This window comes from Nylanderia fulva, unplaced genomic scaffold (assembly GCF_048542155.1).
Source record: "Nylanderia fulva isolate GAGA-0341 unplaced genomic scaffold, ASM4854215v1 Scaffold2, whole genome shotgun sequence".
Taxonomy (NCBI): Eukaryota; Metazoa; Arthropoda; class Insecta; order Hymenoptera; family Formicidae; genus Nylanderia; species Nylanderia fulva.
In genome coordinates, this window is record NW_028190263.1 from 7,301,389 (window position 1) to 7,317,671 (window position 16,283).

Below are 16,283 nucleotides of genomic sequence, written 5' to 3' on the forward strand. Positions count from 1 at the left end.
TATGTATATATGTATAGAGATGCGAAATCTTCAAACGTAACGTTTTTTCCCGCGTTTTCTCGGTACTTTTACATATAGGCTATTCAATTTTTTTTTTTTAATATAAATAAAAATGCGAATTATTTTGTAAATCAATTTTTCCTCGTGTAATCTGTATCTTGTTAATTATAAAATGCACTCGTCTATTACATATATACACATAGTATACATTTCTAATAAAATAAATGAGGTATTCGTGAAATTATATTATTACGTACAAAATCATAAATTGTTGTTCTTTCTAGATTCCTATTGAAAATAACTGTGTGAGTAAAACAAATAGCGCTATAAAAAATGTGAATTGTATGTGAATATCGATTAAACATATAATGGTAAATAAGAAAATTGTGTAATGTTTTTATAAATGTGTATGTACATAGGTCAATTGAAATATTTTATAAACTACGTATATATTTCTCGAATTGTTCAACATTAATTTCAATATAAAAAAAGATAATGTGCTCATACCAGAACAAGATGTGTGCATGTCTTTAAACATCAATGTTGACAAGGTATATATTCATGTAAGATCCATCTTTTGTTATACATTAAAAGTTTGTTAATTAATTGAAAACATAAAATCCGCTTAATAAATTATTGAATTCTTGTGTATAACAAAACATAATACAATAAAATATAGCAAATATATGAATTTTCACGCTGCAAAGTAAAAAATAATTTTTATAAGCACTTTTTTATGATATAAATGATTATATATATATATATGTATATAATATATATATATGCTAAAATATACGATAGAATCGATGAAAATAAAATGCTATTATGCAGAAACTTATGAGTGTATGTTTCTGTGTAGGGTTTGTCCGCAAAATAAATTACGTAACGTTACTTAAAACAATTTTAATGTGCCTAATTTGTATCACTTAAAACGTAAATTTAGTGTAACTAACACTTTTTTTCTCTTATAGTATAAAATATAAATCTCTATTCCTTTAATATACTTTTTTTTAGAAGATAATGTCTCAGGGTCACAGAAGTAAAGAAACAAATTGTGCCTCATTGAAAGGAATATAGACACAGTCATTATTGAAAACTTACAATTATACGTATTTTGTACTCACAATCAGTACATATCAATCAATGCATATCTTTATAACGTTGTATTTGATTATGCGTTTGTGTGTGCAATAAAATAATAAGTATATTACACATTCTACACGATACTACTCCGAAGTTTTGCCGTAGTTTCTTTGCAGCGGAAAACTCGTATCCTAAATATTATATTAAAGATACAGATGCACATTATAATATGTATATAGCATTTTTTTACAGTCTAATCTCTAAATAGCGCCGTATCTTTCTGTTACTCCAATTGGAACTCGATGTTATATACTGTAAAATTATCTATCCTACTCTTTCGATTTTGAATACCGCTCCGCAGGTATCCTCAAGAAAAAAAAAGAATGCATCAACAAACATTTTTCTTTGAAGAAACGATTCATTTGACTCCTGACATTATTCTTCTTCTTCTGGCATATAAACATACAAATTATGGACATCCATAATTTGCATAATTTCTTATTACATAAGAATCTAAAATACATACTATGTAATCTTGTCGGATTACTTACTTTCAACGCAGGTACACATCACAGCAATTCCAATAAAGTACCAGATCTATACCATTTCGTCTCTTTTGAAACAGTATTTACGAAACAGTAAAATTGTAATATATAAAAGTCAAAATTTTATTTGATTAAATTAACCCACACAAGGATGTCAGAGCGTGTCATATCATGTTTATCTCGTAGCAAAGATGGACGCATTCTAGCTATGCGCATACATGGTCCCGCGTATTTATCACAAAAGCATTAAATATATATACCGCAGTGACTCTAATCGCTGTACAGTGTGTACCGATACGTTGTAAAGGATTATTAATCGTTGAAGATTTTATAAAACCCATACATAAATATATAAGTTACTTTCGGTCCAAAAATTCGCAAATATTGGAGCACAGACACTGTATAGAGTTAATTTTACAAAATTCCTCGAACTTCTTCGCACGTATGTGTCGCTTGAATTCTATTCCGCTTCGTTTGACTTTTTGTATCACCGCATCCGCTTCTATTGCGACGCGGTATCTAAAATGCTTTGTCGCCATGTGGCGTGGAAGGGAATTTTCAAGATCTTAACTCGTGTTTTGGGCAACGCCGTTAGGAGAAGCTTTTGCAATTGTGGCAACGGTAAGATGTCGACTTGCGGAGTCGACAACTGCGGCTGTTGCTTATCGTCTCCTGCAAAATAATCAAATAGTGACATTACATATATAATAAAATAAGAAATATTATTAATGTAAAAATACACGAATCCCTCTCAAGATAATTAAAATTGATAACTTGTAACATACCTTTTTGATTTTCGTTTTCATCCTCGACATCTGCGATCAATCGTAAGCAGGGGACTGGTTTTAAAACTGGTATAGAATCTCCAGTGACTTGTTTACTCATAAGATTGCACTGATCAACGAACAGTTCTGTAACCCTGAGTAATTCAAGTGTAACACCCCATATAAAATGCGTCAGATTGTTTGACAATTCTGTGACACCTCCGAGCACCATATTATTAGATGTTGCCGATTGGGATATGTAAGTTGGTATAATTAGTAACCTCTTGATGTTCTTGCAATTAGCCAGACACTTATCAAATCCATTCTTCACATCAAAATTGACCAATTCCATCTGACAGAGGTTCTCCAATTTTGATACACCTTCGAGAATGTCAAATGTACAACAGGATCCTTGACCTTTTTCAAGTCTGAGGCGTTCCAATTTATTTAATTTGATTAAAACATTAGTTCCAAATTTGTCCGGAAAGTCGGAACATTCGCCCAATTCTAACGTCTCCAAATTTACCAATACTTGTATAATTTCAATTTTCTTCTTTCCAAGTTCTTTAACTGATGTCAAACTCTGTACATAACAAGAGAAATCACATACATTATATATAGAATATATAAAATGTTTTAATAAAAATAATAAATTAAATATTAAGTCTCACCAGTTGCGTCAAGTGTATTAAATCCTGTAGAGATGTAAGATCTTGTTGCAATGACATCCCACTTATTGCTTTGAGTCTAAGTTCTTGGCATCGACTCAGATTCCCAATCGATTCCAAGTTGAGGGAATCACATTTAATCGACATTGCACTCAGTACCTCCAACTGAGGACAGCTCTTGATAACTTCTTCGACCACCATGACGGGACATCTGCATAGCTCGAGTTTGACAAGACTGGTCACTCGCGGTATAATAGTCAAGAACTTCTTCCAAATGTTGTCAGATTCGCCAGCGACTAGCATTTTTCTGAGATCTAGATGTTGCGTACCGCGTCTCTGTAATGTCTCCGCCAAACCGTCCCAATCAGTCACCTGGCTATTCTTCATACGCACTGTCTTCCACAGAGATGGATGAGCCGCGAGATCACGCCACATCTTGCAAACTCGTCCGGCCCGTAACAATTCTTGCACTTTAAGATATTGGAAAATACGCAGCAAGGCGTAATAACCGGCGCAAACTGAACTCATGAAATTGTGCTGCTGTTCCAACTCCTGCTGGTTTTGTTTCCTCCTGAAATTATCGAAAGAAGAACACAATTTAAAATCAGGTGTTTGACAGCCTATCTCATACAAAAATAAAATATATCTATCTGTATTATTACAGGTTTATTTTTAAAGAGACTTTTAAGGTAATCCTAAATACCTTTGAGAAGTCTGTTATTTTCCTTTTTTATCGACAAAATATGAGATCTAATCTCAAATTTGGAAGGAAAAAAACAACAGACTTCTCTCAAGAATGTTTAGGATCCCCTTAAAGATAATTAGAAAAATTATATCTTTTATTGTCCTTAAAAAGCCTCTGGAAAAATAATCTCTGATCGAATATTTACATGCCTATTAACAAAGTGATAAGATTTGAAATCAAATAAAGAAATAAATATAAAAAGTAGATATAGGATTGGAGGATGAAAAGGACTGTGAGAATTTATGGGAAAACGCACTAAGTTTTGTATTTTCAGCTCGCATGTCTTTATATCTGCAAATATAAAAAGTAAAAATGAATTAGATTTTTTTCATTGAAGCACTTATCAATAGCTTTATTTGTAATTGCAGCATGAATGTAAACATTTAGACATAAATGTGCATTTTAATACCAAGTAAATAGCACGCGAGCGAAGAAATGCGATTTTGTGTAGGAATTAATTTACCTTGATACTACAATTACAAAAAATATCATGTGAATCAATAGGTGCACATCTTATTTATTTTTTCATATTTGTTGAAAATTTGGCCGCATTTCTAAGAAGCTAAGGCAGTGTGCTTCGATCATAAGATAAAATCAAATTCATTTTTAACATTCGATATTTTCATATTTCCAAATATAAATAAACACATTAAGTATATATTGCATTTACAATTTTTTATAATCTTTGCATATTTATAAAATTAATTTAATAAAATGTGTTGTATAACGTAAAATCTAATGTAGAATTAAGCTAAAAATAAAAGAGAATGTAAAAACGCTTTTTACAATTTTTTATCGAGTGAGAAGCATGTGTGGATTTTTATTATAGAAAGAGTATTTATGAACTTTGTAAATACAATATGTACAAAGCAACTGCCAAAACCTCAACAGAGAGTTGCCTTAACTTAAATTGCTTGGAAAAAGCATCTTAAATAAGAAATAAAATATAAGAAATGACTATACGTGTTTCAAAAATGTACACTTACTTGTTACTTTTAATTTTTGTTACTGTACCAGCTTTACTTGATAAAGATTGTTGACGAACTGCTTTAATTGTTTCGGCATTTGCTTCAAGAGTGTTTGCAGTATCTGTTTTATGCATTGGTGCACATGCAGATGTATCTTCAGACACTTTACTACTTGTATCTACTTTTTCCTTTTCAGGCACATAATCTGTGTCGGCAGTGAAAGATTTATTTTCTAATATTTTCTCAATTAACTTATCTTCTTTAGGAATATCTATACTATCCTTATTATTTTTATTAACTAATGCCTCGGTTATCTCTTCAGTAATAGCTGCAGATGTAAAATCCATCGAATGTGCCGTCGCATCTTTTGAAATTTCTTTATCAGGTGTAATATTTACTTTTTCCGATAGATCGATATTTAAGTGTTTGGTTGGAGGTGCACGTAACTTTGTCATGGAATTTTCCACATTACTCGAAATATCAATGAATGAACCATCTTGAAGCATGGGCGGTTTATCGCCAATCTTGTCCGGTCTCACTGTTATAGCTGGCTGAACTGCCATTGCATTATTTTTCGGTACTACAATGTATCTTTTGCCGCCCATTAAAGCAATATTTTGAGCCGGTTTCGGCATGGTACCGTCGTGACTTTGTAAGAATTCATTTTCCGTTTGAGGAAACCAAGTGCCTTCCTTTTTGTCTACGTTCGGCAGCGACGAATTCGCGGTTGATATTTTGGTAGTTTTCGAAGAATTTCTCGTTTGCGCGTCCGTACTGTCAGATTTCGGAATTCTTTGCAATTTCGGAGGAGATGAATTAGTCTGATGTTTCGGTTTCGCATTTTGTGCACCTAACATACTAATTGGAATCAATGGAGGTGGTGTCAAAGATGGATTGTTCGGCGTATGAGATTCTTTAGTATCCGGCTGACAATTCTACAACAAATTTATTCCTATGTATTATACAAATTATCACATTTTAAATCTATATGTATAACAATGTTTTATACATTTTAAATTTCAAAGTAATAAAATAACAATTATTAATTAGGCTCGTATATTTTAATACAATAATTCAAAGTTATAGACCAATTAAACAAGCAACACAAAATAAAACACCAATGTATAAAAATTTATTTAATCTTAAATTGCTTTATTCCGTTAAGTAATTAAATCTATACGTTTCGACTATACTTAATCTTCTTCAGTATAAACATTATTTGACAATATTAATATAACAATTGGGAAGCAAGAAATTGTTAATGTCAAATTGTGACCAAGTCGTTCAATTATCAAACTGTTGATAAAGAAAATAAATAAATTTTTTTTTTAAATTAAATAAGATAGTGTCCTAAGAGTTAGTTAATTTAATAACAAATAATAAATAAATATATTAAGTAAAATTACTTATGTCGTGAATATTAAGTGTAATTACAATGTTGTGGAAAGTACAAAAGAATAAAATATTAAAAAATGGCTTTTTATTGGAGTTTAAGTCCTGACTGTTGGTGTGTCACATTAAAAGTTGAATGATTTATAAAAATAAAAGATAAACAATGAAAAACAAAGTACTAGGATTATATGTTAGAGAGCTCTTCTAAAATGTCAAAATACATGTCAAAATAAATGTCAAAAGTAATTCGGTCTGTATTCAAGTTAAACTCCTTTTTTTGTTCTTTTATGTGGATCATTTTAATATTTATACTGAAGAAGATTAATTGTATAAGTATAATCGAAACGTATAGATTTAATTATTTAACGGAATAAAGCAATTTAAAATTGAATAAATTTTTATACATGTTGTTTTATTCTATCTCTGTGTTGCTCGTTTAGTTGGCTTTAAACTTTGAATTATTGCGCTCCAAAATAATTCTTGAAATAAATCATTGAAAAAATAATTAATACAAGCGTATAAAAGCCAATTAAATCCCTATATTTGTAACTCTAGAAATCTTTGTGTTGCTCATATTCTTAATTTTGTAACACAAGAAATTTAAATGCCTACAGCAATTCAAAATTAATTAAATTTTGCAACGTTCTACAAAAACAAGTATTAAGAATAAATAAATAAATAATAAATTTAATTCCAACTCTGTTCATTTTTCTATTTTAGCATACAGATCTTGAGCACAATGCTGTATAACTTTATATATAATTAAAAATACATTGTGTCAAAAAAATCTCTCAAATTCTAGCATACTACACAGTAACCTACCTTGCAGACATATTCATCACTGCCTGCAAATTCCATGCCATCGACACATTCAGGATGATATAAACAGAGACAGACTCGACATTGTAAGCTTGGTATTAATCCCATACTTGTCGAACATCTTATGCTGCATGGCTCTTGAACTTTGGGCCTGTAAGATGTGCGTTGAAGAAGGGAAAGGGATTCAGGAAAAAATACAAGTTTCCCATATTAAGGATACATGAAAGGAATCAAAAGGAAAAATAGTTATGAAAATTGTAGGCAGAAAAAGCTTCTCTCCTATTAAAGGCAAGAACTTTTGTACATACATATTATATATATTGCATGCATATTAATTATATTCCATAATTATTTGTATAATTCATGTATGTTGTCATATGCAATAAAAATGCATATGCACAAACTTTGAGCTTTATAAAAAATATAAAATTCAAGATTAATATTTTATTTTCTACTTTCACACAAAACATGAAATGCAAAACTCTAATAAAAAGTAAGTAGAAATTAAACTGTGTGGTACTATAACTTTAAGATTTCTCTATATTTTGTCTCTCAAACACACACAAAATAAAATAATTCACATACAAAATACTACATACAACAATATAAAAATATTATATGTATACATATATTCGATAATTAAATTGAGATTATAAACTTCAAATTTTTAATTTTCAAGATATGATTTGACACTAAAGTTTTTAGTATTAGCATGTTATATATATAATATCATATATCACAAAATATTCTTTTATATTTGATATTAATAAACATCAGTGTTTTAAATATTGAAAAACTTTTATGTTTTCTATATGTATGTGTAAATATACGTATATATAACGTAATACCCATACACGAAAATATTTTAAAAAATTTTTGTTTTTTTTTGTTTTATCTTTCGGATTCAACTTGTATTCAAGATAGTATCAAACACAATGCATTACATGCTAATAATGGAAGTAAAATAATAAAAGTACTTACGTTAACAATCTTTTAGTTTTGATGGAAGTAACTTTTTCGACTGCTTGCTGACTCCGTCTTGTATTTGCAGTACTTCGTTGAGGTGGAAGCATTTCACTCTCTTCAACTGTTGATTTCATTTCTGTTAAACAGATTTCCAGATAAATTTATGAAAATTGTATAATAATTTGCTCAAAAAAATTCTTTTATATAATTTCATATATTTAAAAAAATATGTAAAAGAAAGAAATGCAAAATAATATAGAATCCTTATATTTTCAAATTGTTATATTGTTATAATATTAATGTGATTATAATGTGAAATATATTAATGTAACTATAATGTCATATTTCCAAATTGTTAAATTATGAGATATAATATATATATATATATATATATATATATATATATATATTATACTATCAAATAAAATAAAATATAAGAAAAAAGTACAACTCTGTATATAGTATAGTTCTATATAGTAGTACTTACATTATATAGAACAAATAGAGAATAATTATAAATATAAAACAAATATAATACATATAACAAATATAATATTTGAGTATAAAGACATACTTATTTGAGGAGTTTTCTTTGTAGCTGCTTTTGTTTTATACGCCGAAGAGGCTGCTTTTGTCGCTTTGGGGGTAGCTTTTGTAGACACTGGAACAGGTGCAGGAGCGGGTTTTGGAACCTCTGCATGTACAGGTGCAGAAACAGAGGCAGGAGATTCCTGTACTGACTTCCTTGTTGCAACTTCCTGTACAGACTTTCTTGTTGTAGGTTCCTGTACTGCTTTTTTGGCAGGAGGTTCTTGTACAGGTTTTTTTATTGGTGTGGCCTTTTTAGTACTAATAGATTTTCTTCCCATAGGTCCTCCTGAACTCTGCAACATCAAATATAAAGCTTTAAAAAAACTCTTAATAGTAAATCAAATTAATATATTATTTAAGTAGAATTATAACAAATTTTATAAATTAAAATGTAAGAAAACTCTAAAAACATACTCCTATTTTTTTAGCATGTCGAACAATCTCCTTTTCAGGATCATTGACTCCAATAGGTTCTTTGAAAAATGTAAAATTGTCAATGGTCAACTCCTTTGAACTAACTGTAAGATAAAAATGTGATATATTCTAATATATTCATATAATTAGTTAAAGTTATATATATGTTGTCTTTTATCATTATATACTTACGAGATTCTGCAACCTCTCTGAAACTCCTAACTTTCTTGCCCTTTGGTGTATAATAATATATGTCAGCCATTCTTTTGAAGGAAGAATCATTACTCGCTCTAAATACTAGCTCTCGCTTCCATCCATATTTAAATGGTTCTTTATATAATGGATCTGACATATCAACAGCAGCCTTTTGCCTCACCCCTGGACTGGCGCCACGAGAAACGCGACTGCTTTTTGATTTCAACGATGTTACAGATGGACTACTTGCAGCCGATGACGAATTTGCTGATCTAATGGAAGTTATTTCAATTTTGCTCGGCTCCGCCTCAGAATCTATGCTATTTGGTATGTCAATGGAATCTGTTTCTGATTTATCAGATTCCTTCTCCTTTTTAATCTTTCCTATATTCAATTGCTCCAAACTATCTGTCTCATAAATGTAGGTTCTCAAATCATCAGAATCTTGATCGTCTTCCCTTTTACCTCTAGTGTCATAGTTCCTTCTTGAATATCTCACACGTTTTACAAGTTGGGCTTCTGCCATTTCAGCTTCAGCTATGATAAAATACATTAAAACTTTACAAGTTTGATATTTTTGGCATAGAAATATAAATATATAGAATAATATAAATATCATAAGAATACAAACTTCTCTACACTACTAAATAATTCATTTCTATCATAATAAAAAAATAATAAAATAAAATAATTTATTAAATTTCTATTCTATTTTCGTTTTCGTTTTTTTTGCTGATATTTTGTTATACAGTTATATATCTTTTATACATAGATTAGTAATTATTTCCGAAGTAAAACAATTATTATGATAAAAATTATAACTATGTAAGTGCTTTATTTATATTTAACACATTATAAAAAAGATATTAAACTATGAACAAGATTAATTGCTATATTTTATTAAAAAATGTAACAATATATTTTACTTTATATAATTACGTCCTCTGTAATTCTTGTTTGTGATATTTCGGCTACTTATTGATTTTCAACTAGTTTTAATTTTATGACTAGTTAAAAGTATCATGTATGTAATAAAATATATTAAACGTAAACAAGAAAATTTTTTTCAGACAAATCTCAAAAATGTCATGCATGAACCCTCCAATAAATTGAAGGAAAAGAATATATTTTCCGAAAAAAAAAAACAATTATCTCTTCACCCCCGTACGAACGTAACATCGAATACTACCAATGAGCTTTTTCAGGACGTGACTCCCCGGCTGTAACTCGAGGCCCTTATCGAAGCCGTTGAATTCCGAGTCCTCGGAGCTGTCGTCGAGTTCCGAGAGCTTCCGCTTGCGTCCCCTGGTCGCGTGCGGTCCCGTCGTCGCGTCGCCCTCGACAGCGCTCGTGGAGTTGGCCTTGAGCTTCCTCACCTTTCTACGGGGGTAGGGCGCGTCGTGCTTCTTGGCCGAGCCCTTGAGATCGCCGTTAACCTCTTGCGCGTCCGCGCTCTCCGGGGCCGTTTTGCCGCTCAGCGAGTCGTCCATCAGTTCTGCGGACGCAACAACACCGTCGCCGCCGCTTTCGAGGTTAGAATCCTCGCGCGATTCTTCGGCGTTCCCGCCATTCACGTTCGCGCCGTCCATCACGGCGGCTCGGTGTCGCCGAAACGAAGCGGCCGATGTTTTTCGCACGTTCCGTTTCTCAAACGCCGCCTCTCTCGTCGCCGCAATTCGACACGATATCGCGCGAGCGTCCTCGTCACAATTTCCGTATCGCACCTCGTTCACCGAAGAGTACCGTCAAAATAGATCGACTTATCACAAAGGAGCACCACAAGCAGTGGTGATCCCCCTCACTCTTTTTCTCTCTCTTCCTCTACTTCTTAGTCCCCACGCGTCTCCGTCCGCCGCGATCCCGCGCTCATCTGGCCCGCGGATGCGCACCGGACGTGCGCAGACGACGACTACGCGCTATTTACACTCACCGTGCCCCCGGACTTGTCGCGCGACACGTCCGCAAACCCGCTCGTGCATCACATCCAGGCCTACGCCCGCATGTTCGCGCGCGACGACGATGCAGTCCGAGACGTCGCACGCCGACACACGCGAATCTCCGAGGCGGAAAAAAAATCGCCGAACACCAACGCAAGGGAACACTCGCGGAGCGTCTTGTCCGCGCGACGGAGTACCGGAAATGGCCGCGGAGACGTGCGCGCTCCGAACGCCATCGGACACCCTTAAGCCGCGCGCACACGAGCGCCCCCTCTCTTTCGCTGGCTTCGCTTCGATGCGGTCGATAGCCAATAGGAGAGCTCCTTTGGAAATGGCGTCTTTATCATTTCTAAAAAAGGTATGTTATTGACATTTCGTCCCTTTTCCGCGATGCCGATTATTTTGACAGCTGTCAAACTGTCTCGACAGTTTGACAGCTGTCAAAATAAAATTAAATTATAAAATTAAATAATTAATTATTTCTGAAAAAAATATATTATTGATATTTTCGCCCTTTTCCGCGATGCTAATTGACGGTCATGATAGTTTGACAGCTATCAAAATCAAATTAAATGATTAAATTATATAGATAATGGCACGCACGAAGCGCGCACTTGTATTATCTAGTATAACAAAAATTGATATATATGCTATTTTTTACACGTGATAAAATTGTACGAAGATAAGATAAAAAAAAACAGTTTGACGCAAAAGATTGTTGTGAATGCGATACATATTCAGAATTCTTCAAGGCGGATTCTTATGGATGCGTCGCACGCATCATGCGTAAATAAATATATATGTACCGTTTGTACACATACACACATATATATACATATATATGCTTTTGTAGTGCGATACTACACTATGCGATTGAGCATACGGTTTTGAAGGTGAAGATAGTTTGACAATTGATAATATAATCTTGACTGAGAGATCTGACGTTCGAGACGCTGCGCGTTCGTTTGTTCATTTCATTGTCGGTCGACAACAGAGGCCGAGTTTAACAATGAGACATTTTTGAGGCGAGGTTCTCATGGACATTACTTGTAAGAGGTGAGCAGTAGCAGGATGTTACGTATATTGTCATACGAAAGTTAAAAGCCGACGCAATCGCGATTTGTTTTGGCCCCCTCTTCGACGATCGACGACACGTATCATATATGTAGATCCTCCGATAGACTTCTTTTCGATCCTCCTATGTGTGCCTTTTCCCTACTTGGGGATCAACGATCTGCTATCGGGGCGTTTATCTCTAAAAATGGATCGTGAATTAATCGCGACTCTCGTCTGGCGAAAATCGTTGTAGAAACTTCGATACAAAAATGTGAATAACGTTGGAAAATAAATTTCTTGTACAAAATTTAATCGATATTACACATCGTTGTAAAATTATACATTGTGTATTAAGGCTAGATGTAATTAAAAAAAATATTCAGGCTAATTATATTAGTATATAGGATTATTAAAATAATAGGAGAAAATGAGTGTAATTGTATAGTGTATTATATAGTATATATATATATATATAAAATATATATTAAAGTGGACTTATTTAATTAATAATAATTTCTTTTGCAGCAAAAAACGCATCCTTCAAATGGAGCGTGTTTTCAAAGCTGTACCGGCGGATTTAAGAGTAAAAATGGAGGCCCTTGTGCATGATTTGACTTTAGCACTTGAGGAAAGCAGCAGCAGCGCAAATCTCAGACGCAGATGGGGCATCAGGAGAAGAGCTCGTTCTACAGGGAATATTCGTAAGTGTAAGGGACTAAAACTAAACATACAATATTTTCAAAAATAATTTTTTGCACAAAAAGTATCAATCAGGTGTTAATAAACATGAAAATAATATAATATATGCATTCTAATCACACTTATGCTACATTAAACAATTAAGCATAATGTGAATTATTATAAAGATAAGATTATCTTTGTAAAAACTAATTTATACAACATAAATCAATTTTATATAATCACATGTCATCCTTGAGATTTAAAATAATGCTGATCAAATATAGTATTTAACTATTGATCAATATATAATGATATACAAAATATTTATTTTGTATATTTGCAAGTATAATACTTTGCAGCGGCATTAAGTATGAACAGACATTCAGACGACAGCTCGTCTTCTATTTGTGAAATTCGCATTCCAAAATCTGCCAATGTTTCGAAATATCAATCTGACAGCGATGATACAAATCAGACCAAACGTTTCGCACATTTCTCAAACTTAAATAACGCCAGTAATATCGAGAGTGACTCAGTAAATGAAAATTTTGTACCAAGAGCAAATACGAGGCGCAAAAGAAAATTTAAGAAAATGGCCATTGATTCTGATTCTAATGCATCCACTTCTCAAGCAGTGGCAATTATGTCTACTTCAACATTCGGTGGGAAAAAACGTATTTTTAGAAGTGATTGTAAAAATAGATACAGTGCTATATGGTAAGAAAATAACATAATTACTTATTCTTTAAATACAATAAGGGGCGACGAACATATTTGTATAATGTTCACATTTTAGGTGCGGAAAACGTAAGAGGTCATGTAGAGAACGTTCCATAGATTGTGAGATGAGAATATCTAAACCAACCAAAAGCGCAAAACCGAAAAATCGAGGTAAAATGCAAGGCGAGGACACTGTAGATCATTCACGTATATCTAGTTCAAGCATCTCGTCTAGCGATTCGGAAGCAGGTTTGATTACTAACGATGAAGATAGAGAAGGTAAACTTATTGGGTTATTGGAATATCAAAAATATGTTGCATAAAATATAAATAAAATATATATTTTTTGTCCATAGGAGACGATGAACAATCCGATTGGATCGGAGAGTCGAGTTGGCGAGACGATGGAGAGAGCACTAGTGATGATAAAACCACGTCGGATTCGAGTTTTCAAATGATATTGCATGGCGAGCACTCGGTAGCCGAAGCCAAGAAAAATTATAGACAAAGAATACAACGTATTCGCGAAGGTAGTATTCTTCTCAGCGGCAGAGAGATCCGCGCTGGGCGACGTCACGTCGACAACAAACCGGGTTACTCTATCATAACGTCAGCCAACGAGAAGGTCTCGCGATTCCTACAAGATCCTACTCAAAGCGAATTAAAACTACATCCTATGCGACAACCTGAACGAGAAAAGCTACGTCGACTCGCCAACATATACAGTTTAAGCTTGAAAGGTGATCTAGGCTGTCCGATATTATATAAAACGCGACACACCACGCAGGCTGTATGCGTGGATCAAGTGTCATTGAATAGATTGTCAGATTATAAGAGATTGCGAAAGACACCTCCAAATTCACCGAATTCGGATTCTACGATGCAAACTGAGGAGCCACAGACTTCCAGCACGAACTTTGGTCTAGAGATTATTCAACAAGGGCAAAATATACTAGCAGATTTACAAACATTTTCTTCGATTAAATGGGACAGCGAAAGTATGGATATTGAGATACAACAAGGACAGTCAAAAATCACTGATTTTGATCACTCCAAATCCACTTAAATATATATCTATTAATGTATATAGGTATATTTAATGTCGCAGGTTTTTAAATTTAATTTTTTTTTTTTTTACAAAAAACCTATAAAGATATTTTAAATTATTTTATTATAAAAAGATTAAATGTTTTAAAGTTTGCTTTGACAAAAAAAAATATATATATAGATTGTTATACTGTTTTTTCTCAATAAAATGTATATGTACATATATATATATATATACAATCACATATATTTATCACTTTCATTCTTTATACGCACTTTTGTTATTGTAAAAACTGAAAATGTTTATAATTATATAATGTAAAGAAACTGTAAGAATTTAAATATAAAGATTTTATAACAAAAATTAGTCTTATTTAAAAAATGTTAATAAATTTCTTTATTTTAATTATATATGATATAATTAATATTGTGTTAAAACTGTTAGACTTATGTTATAGTCTGGAAAAAATTTTATATTTGTAAGAATAAAGATTTAAAATTAGTATTGCTTTCATATTAGAATGACAAACAAGTTTATTTAACATGTGCACTATTTGACATGTACACTATGTTTTTTATCCTTCTATACTTATAATATACACAATATTCAACGTTTCCTCAACTACAAAACATTACAGAATATACATTTATCATCTTTCAAGATAAAAGATATTTTAAATAAGTATCTATATGGTATTGGATAAGTTAATAATGTATAGAAATATATTCAGTTGAATTAACAATATCCAGAGCAACTGACAAATTTCTTGCAATCTTATTTCACAATAAGATATTGTAAGATTATAATAGATCATTATAAAGTTTATTTATTTACAATTTCATTACTAAACTTAATTAGTCTGACTTTGTTTTTTAACAGCCGCCATAGCATTTTCATTAGCAGTCATTTGAAATTCTTGGAAACGTTGAGACACTCTCTGATTCATTTTCAGGTACTTTTCCATACAATTAAGAGCACACTTTTCCTCTTTGGCTCTAATTTCTCGTGTCGTAAAGTCGGTTATACAATCGACGAAGCAAATTTCTGAGAGTTTATTATATGAAGTCAGAAAGTCACGGAACTAGAACAAATAATATATACAAATATATTATTTAATATATAAATATATTAAATAAATAATATATAAATATATTATACATATGTATATTTTATTACAAATATTCTAAAGGTACTTTAACAATATTATAAACTGTGTATTCATATATACCTTGAATATAATAATAATTTCATTTATAAAAAATCGTATGTGTCTAAATAAAATTACTATTATTATTCACAAAAAATATATGATTACAGTTTATGACATTCTTAGAGTACCTTTAGAACATTTGCAATAAAAGTATATATATATGCATATACACAAGTGTGTAGAAATACATACAGATTGTATTTGATTATCATCCACATCAGTTGGAACTTGCATTGCCATTATAGAAGTGCAATTATTTCTGCAAAGTATCTTTGTCGATGATTTTTATTGTAATTTCGCTACATATACATATATATGTACCTCCTCGAGCTCTGACGGGTGCTTTCGAGGTTAGAGAAAAGGCACGTGCGCGAGATATATGTATACAAGGAAGTAGAATTATAGAACGCTTCTGATTGGCTCTCGCATAGGGACAATTTAGGGTTCGAGAGTCTCCAGCGACAGCAGCCAATCAGAGCGT

The 16,283-nt window shown here is 32.1% G+C and overlaps 3 protein-coding genes across 7 annotated transcripts; 1 reads left to right on the forward strand and 2 right to left on the reverse strand.

The window, feature by feature from the left end:
- Positions 1-374: 374 nt before the first annotated feature.
- On the reverse strand, positions 375-11,330 carry LOC114942858 (uncharacterized). Its single transcript, XM_029318321.2, has 10 exons — positions 10,340-11,330; positions 9,148-9,687; positions 8,956-9,059; positions 8,525-8,834; positions 7,966-8,086; positions 6,988-7,135; positions 4,792-5,708; positions 3,064-3,631; positions 2,414-2,975; positions 375-2,300 (listed from the first exon to the last, which is right to left on the reverse strand). Exons 1-10 carry the CDS (start codon positions 10,737-10,739, stop codon positions 2,131-2,133), a joined length of 3,840 nt encoding a protein of 1,279 aa, XP_029174154.2. The 5' UTR covers positions 10,740-11,330; the 3' UTR covers positions 375-2,130.
- Positions 11,096-14,955, forward strand: LOC114942860 (G patch domain-containing protein 2-like). 5 transcript variants are annotated; one of them, XM_029318324.2, is made up of 6 exons: positions 11,096-11,445; positions 11,941-12,143; positions 12,669-12,850; positions 13,184-13,541; positions 13,621-13,823; positions 13,901-14,955. In XM_029318324.2, the coding sequence occupies exons 2-6, from the start codon at positions 12,124-12,126 to the stop codon at positions 14,608-14,610; spliced, it is 1,473 nt and encodes a 490-aa protein (XP_029174157.1). In that variant the 5' UTR covers positions 11,096-11,445; positions 11,941-12,123; the 3' UTR covers positions 14,611-14,955. The 5 variants fall into 5 exon arrangements, with proteins under 5 accessions (XP_029174157.1, XP_029174160.1, XP_029174158.1 ...); XM_029318325.2 differs by having other exon boundaries at positions 11,097-11,445; positions 12,669-12,844; XM_029318327.2 differs by lacking the exon at positions 11,941-12,143.
- Positions 14,956-15,107: 152 nt separating this feature from the next.
- On the reverse strand, positions 15,108-16,171 carry Tim9a (translocase of inner membrane 9). Its single transcript, XM_029318329.2, has 2 exons — positions 15,995-16,171; positions 15,108-15,673 (listed from the first exon to the last, which is right to left on the reverse strand). Exons 1-2 carry the CDS (start codon positions 16,040-16,042, stop codon positions 15,443-15,445), a joined length of 279 nt encoding a protein of 92 aa, XP_029174162.2. The 5' UTR covers positions 16,043-16,171; the 3' UTR covers positions 15,108-15,442.
- Between the last annotated feature and the right edge of the window lie 112 nt (positions 16,172-16,283).

Coding starts and splice junctions, on each gene's coding strand:
- LOC114942858 (XM_029318321.2), bottom strand. CDS start 10,739: ATGGACGGCGCGAACGTGAATGGCGGGAACGCCGAAGAATCGCGCGAG. Junction 7,136..7,965: donor AAAACTAAAAGATTGTTAAC/GTAAGTACTTTT, acceptor CACATCTTACAG/GCCCAAAGTTCAAGAGCCAT. Junction 3,632..4,791: donor ACAAAAATTAAAAGTAACAA/GTAAGTGTACAT, acceptor CGATAATTTCAG/GAGGAAACAAAACCAGCAGG.
- LOC114942860 (XM_029318324.2), top strand. CDS start 12,124: ATGGACATTACTTGTAAGAG. Junction 12,851..13,183: donor TACAGGGAATATTCGTAAGT/GTAAGGGACTAA, acceptor AATACTTTGCAG/CGGCATTAAGTATGAACAGA. Junction 13,824..13,900: donor TAACGATGAAGATAGAGAAG/GTAAACTTATTG, acceptor TTTTGTCCATAG/GAGACGATGAACAATCCGAT.
- Tim9a (XM_029318329.2), bottom strand. CDS start 16,042: ATGGCAATGCAAGTTCCAACTGATGTGGATGATAATCAAATACAATCT. Junction 15,674..15,994: donor ATGATAATCAAATACAATCT/GTATGTATTTCT, acceptor TATTTGTTCTAG/TTCCGTGACTTTCTGACTTC.